This window comes from Bombina bombina, chromosome 3 (assembly GCF_027579735.1).
Source record: "Bombina bombina isolate aBomBom1 chromosome 3, aBomBom1.pri, whole genome shotgun sequence".
NCBI classification, from domain to species: domain Eukaryota; kingdom Metazoa; phylum Chordata; class Amphibia; order Anura; family Bombinatoridae; genus Bombina; species Bombina bombina.
In genome coordinates this window covers 1258017681-1258039650 of record NC_069501.1, presented here as the reverse complement: position 1 = coordinate 1258039650, position 21970 = coordinate 1258017681, and the positions used below count along the sequence as shown (strand labels likewise).

The 21970-nt window shown below is 43.0% G+C and overlaps 1 protein-coding gene across 2 annotated transcripts in view; it reads right to left on the bottom strand.

Moving 5' to 3' along the window:
- Positions 1-21970, bottom strand: part of LOC128654717 (ecto-ADP-ribosyltransferase 3-like) — a 112640-nt gene that overhangs the window by 44862 nt on the left and 45808 nt on the right. Inside the window, exon 3 of one of the 2 annotated variants that reach the window (XM_053708795.1) lies at positions 12850-13543. In XM_053708795.1, the coding sequence (XP_053564770.1) occupies positions 12850-13543 (694 nt within the window). The remainder of the gene's footprint in view (positions 1-12849; positions 13544-21970) is intronic. The other variant, XM_053708796.1, reaches the window with a different exon arrangement.

Below are 21970 nucleotides of genomic sequence, written 5' to 3'. Positions count from 1 at the left end.
ACGTCATTGTGCATAAGGTTCCTTCACAGCCCGACGCTGACATTTGTTTTGTTATTATTTTGCTGCTATGGGGCACAAGCCATAAGGTATAAACCCCCTATTCCATCCTACGTAATCTAGTATAAGCATAACCAAAAATAAGACAAGACAACTTTGATGGGAGAAAGACTGGTCACGGTCACGTTTATTAAATAAACGATTAACTAGTGCCTGATATTCTTTATTATTACTATTAGGCACTCAACGTATGTTAACTTAAACTTGAACACAAGTTTGTCATCCAATTGGTAGCGGCATCTCAGCCTAACCTAACCCCTACCAGCAGACGAACAAGGCCCCTTTCAATGTTTGCAACGTGACACCCGGCTGTTCATGCCCAATGGCACAGAGAGAGAGCTGTGATGTTTAGAGATCTTCGGTCTGCATCTGCAAGGGAGAGGACCCCTAGGCTGGCGCCTAGTGGGCGTATCCCCTCCCCTTTTTAGACCGTCACTCTTCTCTCCCCATGCTCGCTCCCCAGGGCCTTGACCATCCGCCAGCTAGGGCATCTCCAACCAACCCTGTAAGGCATCCCCTATCAGTCGAATCGTGCAACCCTCCTGTTAGGGGTGGAAGGCTATATTAAAAACCCCGGCTTACGAAGGCTACCTCAATTAAACCTACCCCGGCCGGGTTACACTCACCCTCACTCTGCCGCATCGTTGCCACTGCCGCCTTCTTCTCCGGGATGGGTGGGCGAGGAAAATTTCTCCTTGAAGTCTGGAACAGGAAGAGGCCAGTATCACTGCTGCAGAGCCCTATAAAGGTAAGCACAAACACCCGCCTCCACACCTCCAACATTGTAACAAACACAATCTAGCATCCTCCAGACTTCAAGTTGGTAATCCCTTAATGTTGTTTAAGGCCCACTAGAGGGGGCCCTCCACTATCTTAAGGTATAAACCCCCTATTCCGTCCTACGTACTCTAGTATAACCATAACCAAAAATAAGACAAGACAACTTTGTTGGGAGAAAGACCAGTCATGGTTACGTTTATTAAATAAACAATTAACTAGTGCCTGATATTCTTTATTATTACTATTAGGCACTCAACGTATTTTAACTTAAACTTGAACACGTTTGCCATCCAATCGGTGGCGGCATCTCACCCTAACCTAACCCCTACCAGCAGACGGACAAGGCCCCTTTCGATGTTTGCAGCATGACACCCGGCTGTTCACACCCAACAGCACAGAGAGAGAGCTGTGATGTTTAGAGATCTTCGGTCTGCATCCGCAAGGGAGAGGACCCTTAGCCCGGCACCTAGTGGGCGTATCCCCTCTCCTTTTTAGACCGTCACTCTTCTCTCCCCGTGCCCACTCCCCAGGGCCTTGACCACCCGCCACAAGAGCCAGGCATTCTCTTGCCACCACCCAAGTCAACAGGCACCTATTACTACAATATAACCACTACCTTTTTTTTTTGTTTTTTTGCCTAAAATTAAATTTAACAGCACCCTTCTGATGTCCTTTAAGAACAAGTCCAGCCCAACGTCTGATAGGTGAACCCCGTCCGGGCAAAATAGGTCCTTTTTGTCAGCTGTAATAGCCTCATGCTTAATCACGAAGCCCCCCAGGGCTGTGAGCGTTCTACCCATCTCATTGTTGACCTTCTTCCTCACATTGTATGCCGCTTTCTGGGTCACAATATGCCTTCAGTGCAGCCTAGCAACCACATTGGACCATCCCAGCCTCACATCACTGAGCCAGGTGTGCACCCACTTCAAGTTGGCCACCATCCTCTTAAAGAGGTCCAGTTCAGGCACCGAGCCCAAGTCATTCCCACCCAAATGTAGCACCACAATATGTGGCTGCCCCCAACTCCTGTGCGCCTCTTGCAGAAGAGCTGGCAAATCTGCCGATGTAAGGCCCCTGCGCCCTAACAATTAAAAGTTGGCCCTGGACATTGTGAATCCAAGTTGCTGACCTTCCGGAGACTGCAGCACCTTGATGGAAGCCCAATGGATAAAGGGGTGGCCTACTATCCATACACGAACTGGTGGTGACTTCGCACCTAACGTACCTGGCAAAACATGATTCATCCACATTAACCCTTTTCACCAGTCCCCATAGACAGCCCCCAACTGCCCCTGTTCTAACTAGGTGTTAACTGTCACACCCCCTTAACAGCGGAATTCTTGCACCAATCCAGACCCCCCCCGACAATTTTATTTTATTTATTATTATTTATTTTTTTATATTTCTTGGGTTGGCCTAATATACGTTCTATAACGGCTTGACTTCCAGTGCCCTATGCGCTTAATCTCCAACGGCAAAGTGCCTCGCGCCACCGCACTGGTAGCTGCTCCAATCCGAAATGAGTGAGGGGCGATCCGTGTAGGATCCGACCCCATCCGCTCCGCCACTTTGGCAAGGACCCTGCGGAACTGAAATACCCACAGGGAGCTACTATCCTTGTGAACAAGGAACTGTTGGGAGGCCTTGGGCCTTACCTTACTAAACTCCTCAACGCAGCGCACCGGGCAACATTCCTGGAAGTCCAACTTTGCCAGAGACAACCACAACCCCTTACCCTCTTGGTCCATCTTGGACCTAGGCACTAGCAGGAGAAGCCCTCCCTCGGCCGCCCGAAGGTGATCCACTTGGATTCCCCCTGCCCCATTCGCCTTCGAGGATGCCCCTGCGAAAGCTAAAGCGAACACCGCCCTGAAAAGTAACACCTCATACTCAGATGTGCAAGCTGATTTCAGTTCCAAGGCCATCAACCTCAGGCGAACTGATGTGATGGGCTCATTCCGATCCCTAGGACGGGGGTTCACCCTACCTCACCCCTTCAAGACCTGTCTAAGAAAGCTCTTGAATGATCAACATTGCCCAATGCTTTATTGAAGAAGGCCACTGCCGACAGCCTGCTCCCTGCTCCTATTCTGCTGACCCCTTCCTGCCTCAAAGCCGCTAACCATTCCAGCACCTGTACCTGTGATGCCAGCTGTACCCTGACACCCTTCTGCTGACAGAATGCCTCCCATCTTTTCCAATGGCCCATGTATGCTCTCCATGCTCTGATCAGGGGGAGAATGCCTTCCCAACCTTCAACAGCTGCCAAAGAAAAGCAGGGCACATTAAACCCTCTTTCGCCACCCTGGCTGCTGCCTTCCTAAACTGCTCCCAATTGAATCGAGAGAGTGCATCAGAAATAACGTTCTGCACTCCCGGGATGTGTTTGGCGGTGAAACAAATATTGAGCTGCAAGAATCACAACACTAAGTGCCTTAAGTAATGTACAACCCCAAAACACCACTGCCCTATTAGCTAGACGCCGGCCCCAAATCTCTACAGCTGCCATGATCGGAAACAGTTCCAATAAGGTCAGGTTCCTTGTCCAACCCTCGGATATCCAGTCTGGAGGCCATGGAGCCGTGCTCCATTCCCCGTCCAGATAGGCTCCGTACCCCGAGCTGCCTGCTGCGTCTGTAAAGAGATGCAGCATTTGGTTTGAAACTGGTGGAGCCCTCCAGAGACAAACTCCATTGAAATCGCTCAGGAACCTGGCCCACACCTCAAGGTCGTTCCTCACCTCTGGCTTGACCCTGGCCCACTTTACCTGCCCTTCCAGACCCTGAAGCTGGCTTTCCAGACGGCGGTTAAAAACTCTGCCCATCGGGATGGCCCGCCCCGCAAAATTAAGGAGACCCAATAGTGACTGTACCTCCTTAACGGGGGCTCTGTCTTGCCCGTGCACCTTCTGCACCATGTGCAACATTCTGTCTACCTTGTCCTCAGGCAGTCTGCATACTGCCTGCACCGTGTCAATTTCAATTCCCAGAAAAGTGAGACACATGCAAGGGCCTTGCATTTTATCCTCCACCAGCAGTACCCCGAACCTTGGCATCATATCCTGCATTACCTCCATGAGCTGTTCGCACTCCGTGGAACCTGCTCTCCCGACCAACAGAAAATCATCCAGGTAATGAGCGACCGCCCCACCCCCAGGGTGTACACCCACTTCAAGTCGGCCACCAGCCTCTTAATGAAGTCCAGTTCAGGCACCGAGCCCAAGTCATTCCCGCCCAAATGTAGCACCACAATGTGTGGCTGCCCCCAACTCCTGTGCGCCTCTTGCAGAAGAGCTGGCAAATCTGCCCATATAAGGCCCCTGAGCCCTAACCATTAAAAGTTGGCCCTGGACATTGTGAATCCAAGTTGCTGACTTTCCGGAGAACACAGCGCCCTGATGGAAGCCCAATGGATAAAGGGGTGGCCTACTATCCATACACGAACTGGTGGTGACTTCGCACCTAACGTACCTGGCAAAACATGATTCATCCACATTAACCCTTTTCGCCAGTCCCCATAGACAGCCCCCAACTGCCCCTGCTCTAACTAGGTGTTAACTGACACACCCCCATAACAGCGGGAAATCTTGCACCAAACCAGACCCCCCCGACAATTTTATTTTATTTATTATTATTTATTTTTATTTTTTTATATGTCTTGGGTTGGCCTAATATACGTTCTATAACGGCCTGACTTCCAGCGCCCTATGCGCTTAATCTCCAACGGCGAAGCGCCCTTGCGCCGCCTCACTGGTAGCTGCTCCAATCCGAAATGAGTGAGGGGCGATCCGTGTAGGATCCAACCCCATCCGCTCCGCCACTTTGGCAAGGATCCTGCGGAACTGAAATACCGACAGGGAGCTACCATTCTCATGAACAAGGAACTGTTGGGAGGCCTTACCTTACTAAACTCCTCGACGCAGCGCACCGGGCAACATTCCTGGAAGTCCAGCTTTGCCAGAGACAACCACGACCCCTTACCCTCTTGGTCCGTCTTGGACCTAGGCACTAGCAGGAGAAGCCCTCCCTCGGCCGCCCGAAGGTGATCCACTTGGATTCCCCCTGCCCCATTCACCTTCGAGGATGCTACCAATTCTCCTAGATGTAGCGCCCCTGCGAAAGCTAAAGCAAAAGCCGCCCTGAAAAGTAGCACCTCATACTCGGACGTGCAAGCTGATTTCAGTTCCAAGGCCATCAACCTCAGGCAAACTGATGTGATGGGCTCCCTCCAATCCTTAGGACAGGGGTTCACCCAACCCCACCCCTTCAAGATCTGTCTAAGAAAGTTCTTGAATGATCAACATTGCCCAATGCTTTATTGAAGAAGGCCACTGCTGACACCCTCTCCCTGCTCCTATTCTGCTGACCCCTTCCTGCCTCAAAGCCGCTAACCATTCCAGCACCTGTACCTGTGATGCCAGCTGTACCCTGACACCCTTCTGCTGACAGAATGCCTCCCATCTTTTCCAATGGCCCATGTATGCTCTCCATGCTCTGATCAGGGGGAGGATGCCTTCCCAAACTTCAACAGCTGCCAAAGAAAAGCAGGGCATATTAAACCCTCTTTCGCCACCCTGGCTGCTGCCTTCCTAAACTGCTCCCAATTGAATCGAGAGAGTGCATCAGAAATAACGTTCTGCACTCCCGGGATGTGTTTGGTGGTGAAACAAATATTGAGCTGCAAGCATCACAACACTAAGTGCCTTAAGTAATGCACAAACCCAAAACACCACTGCCCTATTAGCTAGACGCCGGCCCCAAATCTCTACAGCTGCCACTATCGGAAACATTTCCAATAAGGTCAGGTTTCTTGTCCAACCCTCGGATATCCAGTCTGGAGGCTATGGAGCCATGCTCCATTCCCTGTCCAGACAGGCTCCGTACCCCGAGCTGCCTGCTGCGTCTGTAAAGAGATGCAGCATTTGGTTTGAAACTGGTGGAGCCCTCCAGAGACAAACTCCATTGAAATCGTGCAGGAACCTGGCCAACACCTCAAGGTCGTCCCTCACCTCTGGCGTGACCCTGCCCCACTTTACCTGCCCTACCAGACCCTGAAGCTGGCTTTCCAGACGGCGGTTAAAAACTCTGCCCATCGGGATGACCCGCCCTGCAAAATTAAGCAGACTAAATAGTGACTGTACCTCCTTAACGGGGGCTCTGTCTTGCCCGCGCACCTTCTGCACCATGTGCAACATTCTGGCTACCTTGTCCTCAGGCAGTCTGCATACTACCTGCACCGTGTCAATTTCAATTCCCAGAAAAGTGAGACACATGCAAGGGCCTTGCGTTTTATCCTCCGCCAGCAGTACCCCGAACCTTGGCATCATATCCTGCATTACCTTCATGAGCTGTTCGCACTCCGTGGAACCTGCTCTCCCGACCAACAGAAAATCATCCAGGTAATGAGCCACCGCCCCGCCCTCGGACGCCTTCTGAACCACCCAGTGAAGGAACGAACTGAAGCACTCGAATAGAGAACAGGAAAATGAATTTCATCTCCATCAGCCTGAAGGCTGAAGGGTGTAAGGGTAGCAGTCGGAAAGCGGACTCAATGTCCAGTTTCGCCATTAGCGCACCTGGACCACAATCCCTGACAATGTCCAATGCATCGTCAAATGACTGATAGTGAACCAAGCTTAGCTCCGGATAAATGGCGTCGTTAACTGACCCCTCTTTCGGGAATGACAAGTGATGGATCAGCCTGAATTTCTCCTGCTCCTTCTTTGCTCCTTCTTGGGCACCACTTTCAGAGGGGAGACCACGAGATCCGCAAAAGGGATGGCCTCGAACGGGCCAGACACCCTACCCATCGCTACCTCCTTTGCCAGTTTCTCCCTTACAACCTGCGGGAATTCGTATGCTGTCTTCAAGTTCCTATGCACCTGAGACCCCACAACCTTCTCCCCCACCGGAATCTTAAACCCCACTTCCAACCCTGACCGGAAAAGCCCCGCCGCATCCTGGTTGGGGTAGTGTGCTAGCCATGGACTCATGGCTAGCAGTTTCAGCTGGGTTGGCGCCCTTGACGCCAACTCCCGGCTTGGGAACTTGCCTATCAAGGCCCTGTTCCTTCCTTTTATTACACTCAACTCCCGGATGGGGGCCACTACAATACTTGCATATGTGTTGAAAGGAGCAACTGCTCCCCCGATCACACTGTCGGTCCTGGAATTTCCAGAACTCCCTACCCCACTTCTTTGGGCGAGGCCCCCTACTGAGCCTGCAGGGGGGAGGGGAAACCCCCTTCCAGTCCCAATTTGGACCATAAGTGCATGTCCTGGGTACAGAAATGCAATAAAGGGTTCCCTACCATCTTTCTATGAAATGCCATATCGTAGTCACGCCATGCCCCCTCCTTAAACCTATTGTGGATATCCTCTATAGTATCCAGATATTTAAATAAGTTATGACCCTGCAGAGGCCACCTATCAACGTAGCACGCCGCCAGGACCCTGAAGCATTTGAGCCATTCCTCATAAGTCTCAGGTCTGCGTGGTTTCTTAGGGCCCAAACCATCCACCGCCCTTTCCTTAGCCCTATATGCATCCAGAGAGAGGTCAAAAACATTCACGTATCGCCCCTCCAGAATTTTCATAATTATTTTTTGTTTGAGATGGCCGTACAGTGAGTGCACGAGACAGGGATAGGTATCCCCTTGTGCCGCCACCTTCCTCTGAACCTGTCCCGCGGGTTACGTGGCACTCCCTAACACTGGTGATCCCCCTGGCACTTCCCCCATCCCCGAAGCCACTACTTTGGCCTTTGCTTGCCCAGCCGCCATTTTTTTAACCCACCTAAACATTCTCTGCTGGCCCTTACCCACTAGCCCCATGTCCTCCCCACTGTCTGAGCCTGACCCACTAGTGGACAACCTTGTGTTAGCGTGTGTAATGCCAGGTGCATAGTACTCACATTCCGCCATCTGTGCGCCCTCCTGGAAAGAATGAGGCCTCAAAAGGAGGGCCTGCACTAGGTCCCCCCTGCCCTCCCCCACCATTCATTCCCAAAGCTGCAGACACGGCTCTCCTAATCATCTCCTCTTGGCCTGTCCCCTCCCGGACGTTCACACTGGACCCAAGAGAGGCTTGGAGCCTGTTGCCCTCATGCAGCGAAGCCTCCACTGCCCTTTTAATGCACTCCTCTGTAATCACGCTGTCTTGCCCATACACACTCGCCCCCCTGGCCTGTGTGAGGCCTAGATACATGCTCATCCTGCGCCACGTGCACCCTTGTGCCACCCTGGGCACCCATCCATTCAAAATGTGTTATCCCCGCATTTCCCACCCCCACCTGCACAGCATTATCCGCAGCTCTCCTTGCCAAGTTATTTGCTGCCGGTCCATGTGGACCCACACATAACATTCTCCTGCACCCTTGCACTCTCCCATGGGCCTACAGCACTGCAATCACCAGCATCTTTGGAGCCACGTGCCCCAACCGTCTCCCCCACTACATACACGCCGGCTGTACTGCTGCCCGGTAAGTCCCCTGGAGCCCCAAAGACCCACCCTCTGCCTTTTGAGGCCCCAGCCACGATCCGAGACTCCCCAACTTACTGTGAGTGCTTCCGTCATGGTGGGCCCTGTCCCGCTCTCTGCCCCTCCTTCCAATATGGCGGCCGCTCTCCTCCTCACTGGAAGAACCCAGGGAGAAAGTATTGCGAGAACCGCAATGTGAGTGGGCGTGGCCTGATGCTCTCAAACCTCCTGCACCACAACTAGGCCTCGGCCCTCCCTCCTCACCACCGGCGGCCCCTGGGACCCCCTGACCCTGCGCTAGCGCGGACTGGCCCACCACTGCAGCAAGGGATTGCGCAAGGACCAGGACAGCCGCCATGGCCGCCAGAGGTAAGGTAGGTAACATCGGGGCCGGGACCCCCCCTACCTGTGCACCTTGTTCTGCCTGCACCACCTGGGCCCCTGTCTGGCTACCCTGTGTCCCATCCTGGCCCATATAGAGGGCACCGTCTACCACGCCAGACTGCTGAGAGGGACCAGGGCCTACCCCAACGACGCACCACCCTGTGCCTGTACTGTGGGGCCTGTCTCCCCACCCACCACCTTCTTTCCCCTGTTAAACCTTCTACTTGGGGGGGATTTCTGGGGTGTGGGGGGTACCGCTTCATCAGAGAACTGATCATCTCTCCCTCCTGCAGGTCCTTTCTTCCTGGCCTTCGTCTCCACCACTTCACGATATCTCTTCGGTGGCATCGCCTTCCTCCTGACTCTATCCATCATCCAACTCAGCACAGGACATGAAGAAAATTTCCTGGAACAGGAAGAGGCCGGTATCGCTGCTGCAGAGCCCTATAAAGGTAAGCACAAACACCCGCCTCCACACCTGCAACATTGTAACAAACACAATCTAGCATCCTCCAGACTTCAAGTTGGTAATCCCTTAATGTTGTTCCAGGCCACTAGAGGGGGCCCTCCACTATCATAAAAAAATCTCTTGATATGTATCAAGCAATCACTGTGTATTATGTTGTAGGGTGAGAATGCAGTTAACACCCAGAAGGTATGTTGCAGTAAATGCAGGAAGGATTTGCACTGCGTACAGCGTGAAGTGTTAAATGCAACTGAAAACCACAGGAAAAGAGCATTCGAAAAGCACCTACGCAATACCAAATAATAACCACATGTTACTTATTATCCCTCTAGAGTGTGCCACTGAAACGTAACCTTTATTGCAGTAATTACTAAAATCAAACCCAAAGGTTAAAATACATTGATTAAAAAATAGTATATTCAGTTTAAATCAATCATTCACATGGTCCAGAAAAGATTATATACATGATTATTTAACCACAATTTTCTAATTCTCAGAATTGAAAAAGCACCGTCTGACTTATCAAGGCTAACCTTGCTACATATATGCGCCTAATTGGATTTAATAGATAAGAATTGTAAATGAATGCCCTTTATACTAACATAATGCTTAACATGCATCTACAAACACTTAACTATTGTACTTTGCAGACTGGCAAAAGGAATCAAAAGAACAGAAATATACAATAAATCATGAGATGCTCACTGAAAGTTGGATCAAAGTATTTTGTTTGGATATTTCCCCTGGAGTGCATTAAAGGGACATAACAGCCAAAATTGGAATCCACGTGATGCATTTCAGTTTTGGTTAAAGTATTTTTGTAATATTACATGTATAAACAAAAATCCTTCTAATAAAAGCTATATCTGTTTCAAATGTGTATTTACGTATGCCCCGTGCACCAGCATTTTAAACACAGCACTTGCTCAGAGAACCTAAAGTGCTTCTTCCATTTTGTAATGACTCAGTTTTTTAATTGCTGACATGATACAAGCCCCACTGGCACTCTGAGCAGCTGCAGTATTTAAATTCCTGGTGCACTAAGAATATTTAGCTATGCTTCACATGCACGTGCAGAGACAAATGTTAACACTAAAACAGTGATAACTTTTTCTGGAATCATTTTTTCCAACACAATTATATTGTAAATATGTTTCTGTTCCAAGATGAAATTTGTCTATGTGCATTTAAATTTTGACCGGAATGTCCCTTTAAAGTATAGTAAAATATTTGTGCTGAAGTTTTTATTAAGAGTAGGAATTATTTGTACTTTTTTTATTTGAAAGCACTTTAATATAAAACCAACAAAACCATTTTATATATATAGTTCATTAATTTGCTTTATACGCCTCTTAAAGGGACAGTCTATCATGTAATCATATAGCGCTCATTTTGATCAGTGTCAAGCCACTTATCTTAAGGTGCATTACAGTATAAAAATATATTTAATTTAAAGGGACAGTCTAGTCAAAATTAAATGTTCATGATTCAGATAAGGCAAGTAATTTTAAACAACTTTCCAATTTACTTTTATCATCAAATTTGCTTTGTTCTCTTGGTATTCTTAGTTTAAAGCTAAACCTAGGTAGGCTCATATGCTAATTTCTAAGCCCTTGAAGGCCGCCTCTTATCTGAATGCATTTGGCAGTTTTTCACAGCTAGACAGTGCTAGTTCATGCCATAACGATAACATTGTGCTCACACCCGTGATGTTACTTATGATAAAGCACTGATTGGTTAAAATGCAAGTCTGTCAAAATAAAGGGGCAGTCTGCAGAGGCTTAGATACAAGGTAATCACAGAGGTAAAAAGTGTATTAATATAACTGTGTTGGTTATGCAAAACTGGGGAATAGATAATAAAGGGATTATCTATCTCTTTTTTTTAATTCTTTTTATTTGAGATAATAAAGGAAATATCACAAAAACATAATGATTATAAATAACAACGTTGAGACTTTGGCAGCATACCAGATGAAGGTTTAACCTAATAGAATCAATACTAAGCGCCATATTTATCAAGCTCTGTATGGAGTCTTCAGGTTCGCTGGAAACAGACGTTATCAAAAAGTTATGATAAGCAGCTCAGAGGCGGCGAACAGAAATCAACCCGATCGAAAGCAATCGGGTTGATTGACACCCCATGCTAGCGGTGAATCTGCAGGGGGCGGCATTGCACCAGAAGTTCACAAGAACTACTGGTGCAATGATAAATGCTGAGAGTGTATGCTGTTGGCATTTATCGATGGGCAGCAATGTGCAGCGGATATATGTTACTTCGTATCATGTCCGCTCGCACATTGTTAAATATGTCCCAAAGTCTTTTTGTGGTGTAAATAGGTGGAGTAGTTAATAGTCCCATTAATCCTCATAGTTTCTGTGCACATATTCTCAACTCTGTTTGTGAAATGTAGACATTGACCAGGTCAATGACCAGGGGATTATCTATCTTTTTAAATAATTCTAGAGTAGACTGTCCCTTTAAACTAATTTGTTCATTTTATTATGTGTTGAAATCCTGTGGCGTTAAAGAGACATTAAACTACCACTAAAAACAGAAGAGCAAGCAGCACTGGTAGATAATAAACTTAAAAACATGGCAGCTGACGCATACAAAACCGTGCAAACCAATGGCATTTAAAACCTCATGACAATATTCATTGGATAAAAGCAGCGATGTACGCTCATGACAAGAATCCTTAATACAAGATCCTTATTAGCTTTAAGGATTCTTATCATGTTATGGGTAAGTCATTGCTTTTATTCAGCGAATGTGATTGGCTAACAGGCTTTTGTATAAGCTTAGACTATGGGAACAGCTGAAACACATCAGCTGGGAAATTGACTATTATTTTTTGCACATGTTAATATTGTTAGCCCTGCCATGTTCTTAAAGGGACAGTCTACTTGAAAAATGTTATTGTTTAAAAAAGATAGATAATCCCTTTTTAACCCATTCCCCAGCTTTGCATAACCAACACTGTTATATTGATATACTTTTTACCTCTATGATTACCTGTATCTAAGCCTTATGCAGACTGAACCCTTATGTCAGTGCTTTTTACAATCTTGCATTTTAGCCAATCAGTGCTGGTTCTTGCAAAAACATTATCATTCTCCACAGGAGTGAGCACAATGTCATATATATGGTACACATGAACTAGCAGTGTCTACCTGTTGTACAAGATTTAAAAAACACTGAGATAAGGAGCGGCCTGCAGGGGCTTAGAAACAGGCAAACATAGAGGTTATAAAGTATATTAATGTATAACAATGTTTGTTGTGCAAAGCTTGAGAAAGGGTAGTGAAGGTGTTCTCTATCTTTTTAAACAATACATAAAATCAAGTAGACTGTCCCTTTAAGTTTATTACAATAAAAGTGGAGTTTTTAGTAAACCAGGACTTTAATAAGGTTAAACATTTTGATCCCAAATTGTGACAATCCCAAATAAAGTAACACAGTTGGGAGCACTGCGCACTGTCATGCAATGTTTTCAAAAAGGGTTCCTGATGGATTAAAATTGGTCTAAAAAACGCATTTGTTTACTAAAAAAATATTCTAACAAATATTTTTATAATAATAATGATTTATAATACAAATAATAAATGGCCTTTTAACTATATGTAAGAAATATCATATCTTATGAGTGCCAGTCACCTAAACAATGAACTATTTTGGTACCCACCTCCCAAAAAAGCACAGTTGAAGTAACTGCACTGCTGACCTGTACTGTTGAGAAAATAGGTGTTTCCCTCTTTTCCAACATTTTCAAACAGTTCTGTAACAGGAATAAGCATTTCCTGCTCTTCATAAAATGAAAATTCCTCAATGTACACTCCAAGGCAAGTCAATATTTCAAAAACAGTGTGTGTTCCAAACCCTTCTGCTATGGTTTTGTTAGAAGATGAAGACGCAAAGTGTCCAAAACGAAGAACTTGTGAGACCTCGTTATATAACAGGGACGTACCCCTGTACGTCCTGTAGAATTCTTTACACTCAGGGGCCAGTTTTTGCAAAGCTCTTGTCAGATAGAAGTGAAGTGCTTTGAAATGAAAGTTTTTCATGTAAAAGTCTCTTGACTTCCCAGCTATACTCAAATTACCATTAAATTGTCTATAAATTTGTACTGGTTCTTCCATGGTATAAACTATTATGGCTATTCCATACTCATCACTAAAATCATCAGGGAGATTAATATCTTCCTTTATATCACTCCACTCATCTGCTGCTGTATCCCAAGCTGCTAAAAACTGTTCATTAGATTTTTCTTTCTTAAGTATATCTGGCATAATGTCCTTCTCCAATATCTCTGAACAGCCAATGTACTGGTCATCAAACGAGTTGGTCATCATGTTCAGATCCAGAACCTGGCATTTAATCTGTAAAATACATTCACTAATTTTAATTGTTAAGGTACAAGCTTAAAAATAAAACAAAACAGTCTGTGAATTACTTAATCCCTCCCTTCTGTTCACATACCATCCAAAATGTAAAATCTGGAACCAGGTGAGTTAGGGTGGATATAGGGTGGAGGGTGTCATGGGGACATGGCTGCTTGGCATGAGTTGTTTCCAGAGGTGTGAGTGGTTGGCTCAGTGGCAACACAGTGTGACAGGAAGGGAAACCTCAATACATACTTGACCTGGTCACCAGTGTTAGGACGTAGCTATGTCATTATCAGGCTCCACCAGCCCAGTGTAAAAGCCTTATGTTAGTAAAACTGACTCTGGAGATCAGATACAGACTCTTGTGTTTCCTTTAGAAAGTTGTGTGAGGGAGGAGACTGATGACACATTGCATTGAGGGCATATTTTATGCAGAAATAGATACTGAGACTGTGGTTTATGCACCTAGCAAACTTGGATGAGCAGCCTTTGGTAGATGTACCATGTTAATAATGCATGAAGTATCAGTCTTTACCCCTGCCCAGCTTAAAGGGATACTAACTTTTTTTTCCTTCCTTGATTCAGCATGCAATATTAAGCAACTTTCTAATTTACTCCTAATATCATTTTTTCTTCATTCTCTTGCTATCTTTATTTAGAAAGCAGGAATGTAAAGCTTGGGAGCCGAACCATTTTAGGTTCAGCACCCTGGATAGTGCTTGCTTATTGGTGACTATATTTTTATGCTCTATCTGAATCATTAAAGAAAACATTTGATACCCAAATTTTGAAACACTTCAAAGTGATGCAGCATAGCTGTAAAAAGCTGACTAGAAAATATCACCTTAACATCTCTATGTAAAATATAAATATATTTTATCTCAAAATGTCCTAAGTATTCACACCCCATTACAAAGAACTTAAAGCAGCAAATCAGTATGTCTGTCCTGGGACCTGCAAGGGAGTGAGCCTTGTGCACACTCATCTTATTTCCCTAATCAGTTTACTATGAAATCTCATGAGATCACAACAAAAGAGTTAATGACCTCAGCACTGCTGATGCTGATTGGCTGCTGTTCATTTCTTCCCTTTTTTTTGTAACCTGCAGCTGGGCAGTAACTGAAGTATAACTTTTTACCGAACACTTACTCTGGTGAGCTGAGGAAATTTTGTGGTAAAATATCTTCCTTTTTTACATAGAGATGTTCAAGTGATATTTTCATGTCAGCTTTTTACAGTTAAGCTCCATCACTTTCAAGTAATTTAGCATTTGAGTACTATGTTCCTTTAAGCTAACAAATATTTTCTAAATTACAGAACTATTATAGGATGTAGCATAGCAAGCTATACTAGATCAATAAATTGAAGACTAAAAAAACCCATAGCCATTAATCAAGAATGGGATATGAGTTATTTTGTTGAGTAGTGCATATAAGTAGGATCATTACAATGTATACTTAAATAAGATCTACACAATGTTTGCTTATATTCCTTAGCACCTGATATTATGCTTAACAAATGTGTTGTGACATTTGGAAAAGTATAAAATACCATATAATATATATTTTTTTTACATCCAAGTGTTCCGTGCAAGAACCATATTAAAGATGAAGCATCATTAAAGAGATAGTAACCCCCCAAATTTTCTTTTATGATTCAGATAGAACATTCCATTTTAAACAACTTTCCAATTTAATTCTATTATCAAATTTTCTTCATTCTCTTGTTATCCATTGCTGAAGGGATAGCATTGCACTACTGACAGGAAGCTGAAAATATCTATTTAGCCAATCACGAGAGACAAATGTGTGCAGGAACCAATCAGCAGCAGCTCCCACTAGTGTATGATATGTGCGTATTCATCTTTTAACAAGGGACACTAAGAGAACGAAGCACATTTGAAAATAGAAGTGAATTTAAAAGTGTCTTAAAATGACCGGCTCTATCTGAATCCAATCCCTTTAATACCATCTTATAATAATATTTTTTTAATTGATTTTATTTTTCAACATAAATGATCCAATGTCTTTTGATTTCTTCTATATCTTCAAATGTGAAGTTTTGCTGTTCTGTACACTGTATATTGTATCTGTTTCTAATGTCACAAGTTGTTATAATATGTAGCACTTTATTTTGTAATTTTCATAAAATGCTATATTTAGTTGTGATAGAAATAAATCATTAAGATTTGACTGTTGTACAACCCTTTTCTGTTCACTTGAGACAAACCGGAAAATGACATTTCATCAGGTGTTTTTAAGTTCATTTTAATGTGTCATATTATCCATGACAATAAGCGGGTAACGTACTGGTTACTGATTGGATAACGGGGGTTTAAATGTCAAGGATCTACAGATGTTAGTCATCCTATGACTAAGTGTCGCACGGCAAGAAATGCGTAAGGATTTTATCTTCCTCCTGCATGCTTGTATACTTGTATCAGCTGTCTCCTTCTTACTTACTGTTGAAAATCCTGATTTTTATTGTTTTATGCTCCATTAGATTGAGGCAAGTTGTACAAGGGTACTATAAACAAACAGAAAAACCTAAGCGCTTCCCTATACAATTCACAGGGTACCTTTGTAAATACAAAAAATGAAAAGACAAGAATAAATAAACTTGTTAAAGATAAATGGATCTGGTACAGTAAAATAAAATGAACCGGTGTGACAGGTCCACATTCAGTGTGGAATATATGAACACCTGGGAAAATTCACAGATAGAGTGGCCCGCGTATGAAACACGGGTAATGTCCAAAAAATCTCCAAGAGAATAGGTAAAGTCACCGATCTTTAAGGGAAATATAAATCCCTATTAGTAGCCACAAATGTAGAAAATGTCTGACGATAGGCAATAAGAAATCCACCAATGTGAATGTTCCTATCTCCAATGCCGTGATCTGTGCTGGGTTGCTGCTCTCAGTAAAGGAAGGGTCTGTGCTGACTCCTCCCCAGTGTGGAACTAGAATAAGAAAAAGAAGACAAGAGCGCAAGGAGGCATCTCTAAGAGTAAAAGTTTTTACTTCACAAATATTTCAGCACAAATAAAAAATGCACGTACAGGATTAAAAATCAAATAAGCAGAGTGTGATAATATCACCATGAGTTTCTCCACAAACAACCACGGTTTCAGTCTCATCAGATTCGAAAGAGCCGTATGTTATTTTCAAACTCCACTGTCTGCCGAACAGCTGGTATTAGGTTTGCATGGAGGGAGAAACACGTTTAAACCTCAACGCATTTCCTCTGGTATCCACCAGACTTTTTCAAGAGGAATGATTACATGGCAAACGTAATCCTAGCCTAAATAGTATCGGCACACCTTTTTACAGGTAGAGGGTGAGGATTGGATACTGACTATTTAGTTAAATCTAATGTTGATTGGTTACACGATCTATCCATCAGAGTCGTGTACACCTGTCAACTCGAAAATGATCAGGACAGAATGAGCCCTGTATTATCCATGAGATCATGACGAAAATGTAATCCCTGCATAATTTCACATAAATGAATAAAAGAGGTCCCTAATATCATACATAATTTCAACATATCATAAACAATTTCATAAATCATGACTTGATACAATTCAAAAAACATTTTAAAAAGGCAACGTTAAGAAACTGTGTTAAAAACCAAACGGCAACGGATAACTTATACTGTATGCATGCTAAAATAAAGAACGACTAATAATATAGATAGTGTCCTAGATTACGCTAATATATATGTGCTAGGAACAGGCATGCAAATAAAGGGTAAAAACTATAAATTGTCGGTTTCTTACAGCTACAAACTAATAAAAAGTGAACCGAATGAGCTACCCAGAACAATCTTGTGCGTGACTTGAGGGTTTGTATAACTATATCTGTTAATATACCAGTCCTTGACTCACATAATAGATGATATAGAGCGCAGTGAGAATCATAAAATAATAAGAAACATGAATGAATAGGAGCTACAGTTACTTTATATCTAAGGTGTAGATAAACCTATGTAGAAAAGGTGCCTGCTCCGTTCATATAACTGGGTACTTAGTAATGTAAACCAAAGAAGAAACTGAGAAATTTAAAAATTTAAAAATTGGAACAGGTGGAAAATTAGAATGTTCCCTCTAAACCTAGAAAATCTTTCAAATAGTTTTATGAGAAAATGGATATTTATCTACATTACATAAAAGCTTGTAAATCTAGATCAATTTACGTGTAAATCTGTATATAGTATACCTACTTACTTGCGAATGTAATTGCTTTAGTACGGAGAACTAAGAAGACGATTAGAACCAGATTTAATGAACATTGGAACAACATCAAAAATAAAGTAGAAACACATAGGCCTAGATTTAGAGTTTGGCGTTAGCCGTCAAAACCAGCGTTAGAGGCTCCTAACGCTGGTTTTTACCGCCCGCTGGTATTTAGAGTCAGTCAGGAAAGGGTCTAACGCTCACTTTCCAGCCGCGACTTTTCCATACCGCAGATCCCCTTACGTCATTTGCGTATCCTATCTTTTCAATGGGATCATTCTAACGCCGGTATTTAGAGTCGTGGCTGAAGTGAGCGTTAGAAATCTAACGACAAGACTCCAGCCGCAGAAAAAAAACAGGAGTTAAGAGCTTTCTGGGCTAACGCCGGTTCATAAAGCTCTTAACTACTGTGCTCTAAAGTACACTAACACCCATAAACTACCTATGTACCCCTAAACCGAGGCCCCCCCACATCGCCGCCACTCTATTAAAATTTTTTAACCCCTAATCTGCCGACCGCACACCGCCGCCACCTACGTTATCCCTATGTACCCATAATCTGCTGCCCCTAATACCGCCGACAACTACATAATATTTATTAACCCCTAATCTGCCGCCCCCAACATCGCCTCCACCTGCCTACACTTATTAACCCCTAATCTGCCGACCAGACCTCACCGCTACTCTAATAAATTTTTTATCCCCTAAAGCTAATTCTAACCCTAACCCTAACACCCCCCTAAGTTAAATATAATTTTTATCTAACGAAATAAATTAAGTCTTATTAAATAAATTATTCCTATTTAAAGCTAAATACTTACCTGTAAAATAAACCCTAATATATCTACAATATAAATTATAATTATATTGTAGCTATTTTAGGATTAATACTTATTTTACAGGCAACTTTGTATTTATTTTAACCAGGTACAATAGCTATTAAATAGTTAATAACTATTTAATAGTTACCTAGTTAAAATAATTACAAAATTACCTGTAAAATAAATCCTAACCTAAGTTACAATTAAACCTAACACTACACTATCAATAAATTAATTAAATACAATACCTACAAATAAATACAATGAAATAAAGTACAAAAAATAAAAAAGAACTAAGTTACAAAAAATAAAAAAATATTTACAAACATTAGAAAAATATCACAACAATTTTAAACTAATTACACCTACTCTAAGCCCCCTAATAAAATAACAGACCCCCAAAATAAAAAAATGCCCTACCCTATTCTAAAATTAAAATAGAAAAGCTCTTTTACCTTACCAGCCCTGAAAAGGGCCCTTTGCGGGGCATGCCCCAAAGAATTCAGCTCTTTTGCCTGTAAAAAAAAAACATACAATACCCCCCCCAACATTACAACCCACCACCCACATACCCCTACTCTAACCCAAACCCCCTTAAATAAACCTAACACTAAGCCCCTGAAGATCTCCCTACCTTGTCTTCACCACGCCGGGTTCACCGATCGATCCAGAAGAGCCTCCGATGTCTTGATCCAAGCCCAAGCGGGGGGCTGAAGATGTCCATGATCCGACTGAAGTCTTCATCCAAGCGGGAGCTGAAGAGGTCCATGATCGGGATGAAGTCTTCATCCAAGCGGGAGCTGAAGAGGTCCATGATCGGGCTGAAGTCTTCTATCAAGCGGCATCTTCAATCTTCTTTCTTCCGGATCCATGGTCATCCCGCCGACGCGGAACATCCATCTTCACCGACGACTTCCTTCCTTTAAGGGACGTCATCCAAGATGGCGTCCGTCGAATTCTGATTGGCTGATAGGATTCTATCAGCCAATCGGAATTAAGGTAGGAAAATTATGATTGGCTGATGGAATCAGCCAATCAGATTCAAGTTCAATCCGATTGGCTGATCCGATCAGCCAATCAGATTGAGCTCGCATTCTATTGGCTGATCGGAACAGCCAATCGGATTGAACTTGAATCTGATTCCATCAGCCAATCAGAATTTTCCTACCTTAATTCCGATTGGCTGATAGAATCCTATCAGCCAATCGGAATTCGAGGGACGCCATCTTGGATGACGTCCCTTAAAGGAACCGTCATTCATCGGGAAGTCGTCGGTGAAGATGGATGTTCCGCGTCGGCGGGATGACCATGGATCCGGAAGAAAGAAGATTGAAGATGCCGCTTGATAGAAGATTTCAGCCCGACAACGTTTTCCTGCAAACTTAATAAAGTTACTACTAGTATGGGTTAACATATAGATCGTTTACCCCTTTAAAAACTGCCTCTAGATGGAACGTTATAATTAAGTGTTTGAATAACTTTAGAGAATTAAAAAAGGCACATATATTAGCAAACATCTTTGCTATCTTACTATCTTTATATCACATTATTATTTCACTATTTGATCATACTAATTTAATGGTATGTCTCCCCATTATCACTTTGTCTGGTACTTACGTTAATTATCACGTTAGATAATCCAAGAACACATTTTATATTTAAAAAAAAAATTTCAATCGATCTAGTTCTATTTTCCTTTTCTCACGTTTAAAATTACATCGCACTTCTGTTAATGCTATGTTGTTGTTTCACACATGTATTTTAGCACATTCTTCTCACATATTATTTTTTCCTCCATCACGTAGAAGTTTTAATTTAATTTTGCAACCATAATATGTCTATAATAATAAGACACCGTAATGCTCAATATGCTGCAAAATATACTGACAAGTACACATAGAAAGTGCAGTAGTGCCAGTTCTTATACCCAAGCAGCTTAATTCAGCATCCCTTCTTGCTCGTGTGATAGCTTCTATATTACAGATCAAGGCTTTTGTCACACCAATTCTACCTGACAACAGATGATGCTCGCAAAGATAATATGATTGGATCATTCATGGGTGTGCCTCATTTATACTGACCAATAATATCCGACAATCTGATATTCGGTGAGCCAATCAATGATCCTGCCCGGGTCTTTCAAATGAATATAACATGACAAGTCCGGCCGGCGCGTACCCCTCTGAAGAAGCGTTATGTGAAACACGCGTCAGGGGCATTGTTCACGAGGTCATAGTACCTCACTGCTTTTAGCCGCTCGCTCGCTAGTATATTTTCTACAATTATAGAATACATGCATGTGTGAAATTTGAGCAGATTAACAATAATACAGTCTCCGATATAGTAGAGACCTTTGCAGATGGTGATATGAATGTTGGAGTGTTATTAGCTAGAAGTAATATTAATGATAGCCTCCGCTATAGAAGAGGCTTTTTTTAGCCAGGGGTTATGAGAGTTTCTTACTTTGTTAATTTGAATAACTGATAACTCACAATATCTTAAACCACATGTGTTTAGCAAATAAGGTGGCAACTAGATATTAGTGCTAGGCTTAAACCATATGTGTTTGGCAACTAAGGTGGCAACTAGATATTAGCGCAAGGCTTACTTTAATATCATAATTATAGCAATTGGTTAACAAAAAATCAACGGTACTGACATATAGGTTATAATATTTGATGTATATCATCTTAAATATCTTCGTACATATGGAATGATACCTCGGCATTACCAAAGCTATACTAACAACAGTGCAGCCTAGCATATAATCTTTTGTAACTGGGAGATATTAGGTATCGTTTTACTTTTCCGGTTGTGCTAATATGTATCAAACATACAATTACATTTATTAGTAAGCACACACACACCGGTTATACCATTTAGAATACTGGGTCACAAAACACCACATTGGTTAGACCTGGATTGCTGAACCTAAGCTCTCAGTTATATCGCAATATATTTAACTTACCTTTGTGATATCGGGTGCTACTTTGTGCTTACTATTAGTGCACATACCACCTATATTTTCTCTGAGCAACATTGCTGAACTTCAGCTCTCAGTTATATTGCAATATAATTAAATTATTTCTTTGATATCGAGTGCTACCTTGTGCTCACTATTAGTGCACATACTACTGAACTTTATGATACCCTGATTGCTAAAACTGAATAAGTTATATATACATATCCTAGCTATTACTCTCTGCACACACCATCCAAGGGTCCATTATTTACTGTGCAACAGTTAATCTGCATATTATTAACAATCTTAGGAATCTTATAGCATCTGCTTATATTAGATATCCTTAAGAACCCTATTTGCAGAGATTACTGCAAAAATAATATTTCTGTTTCCCACGCTACA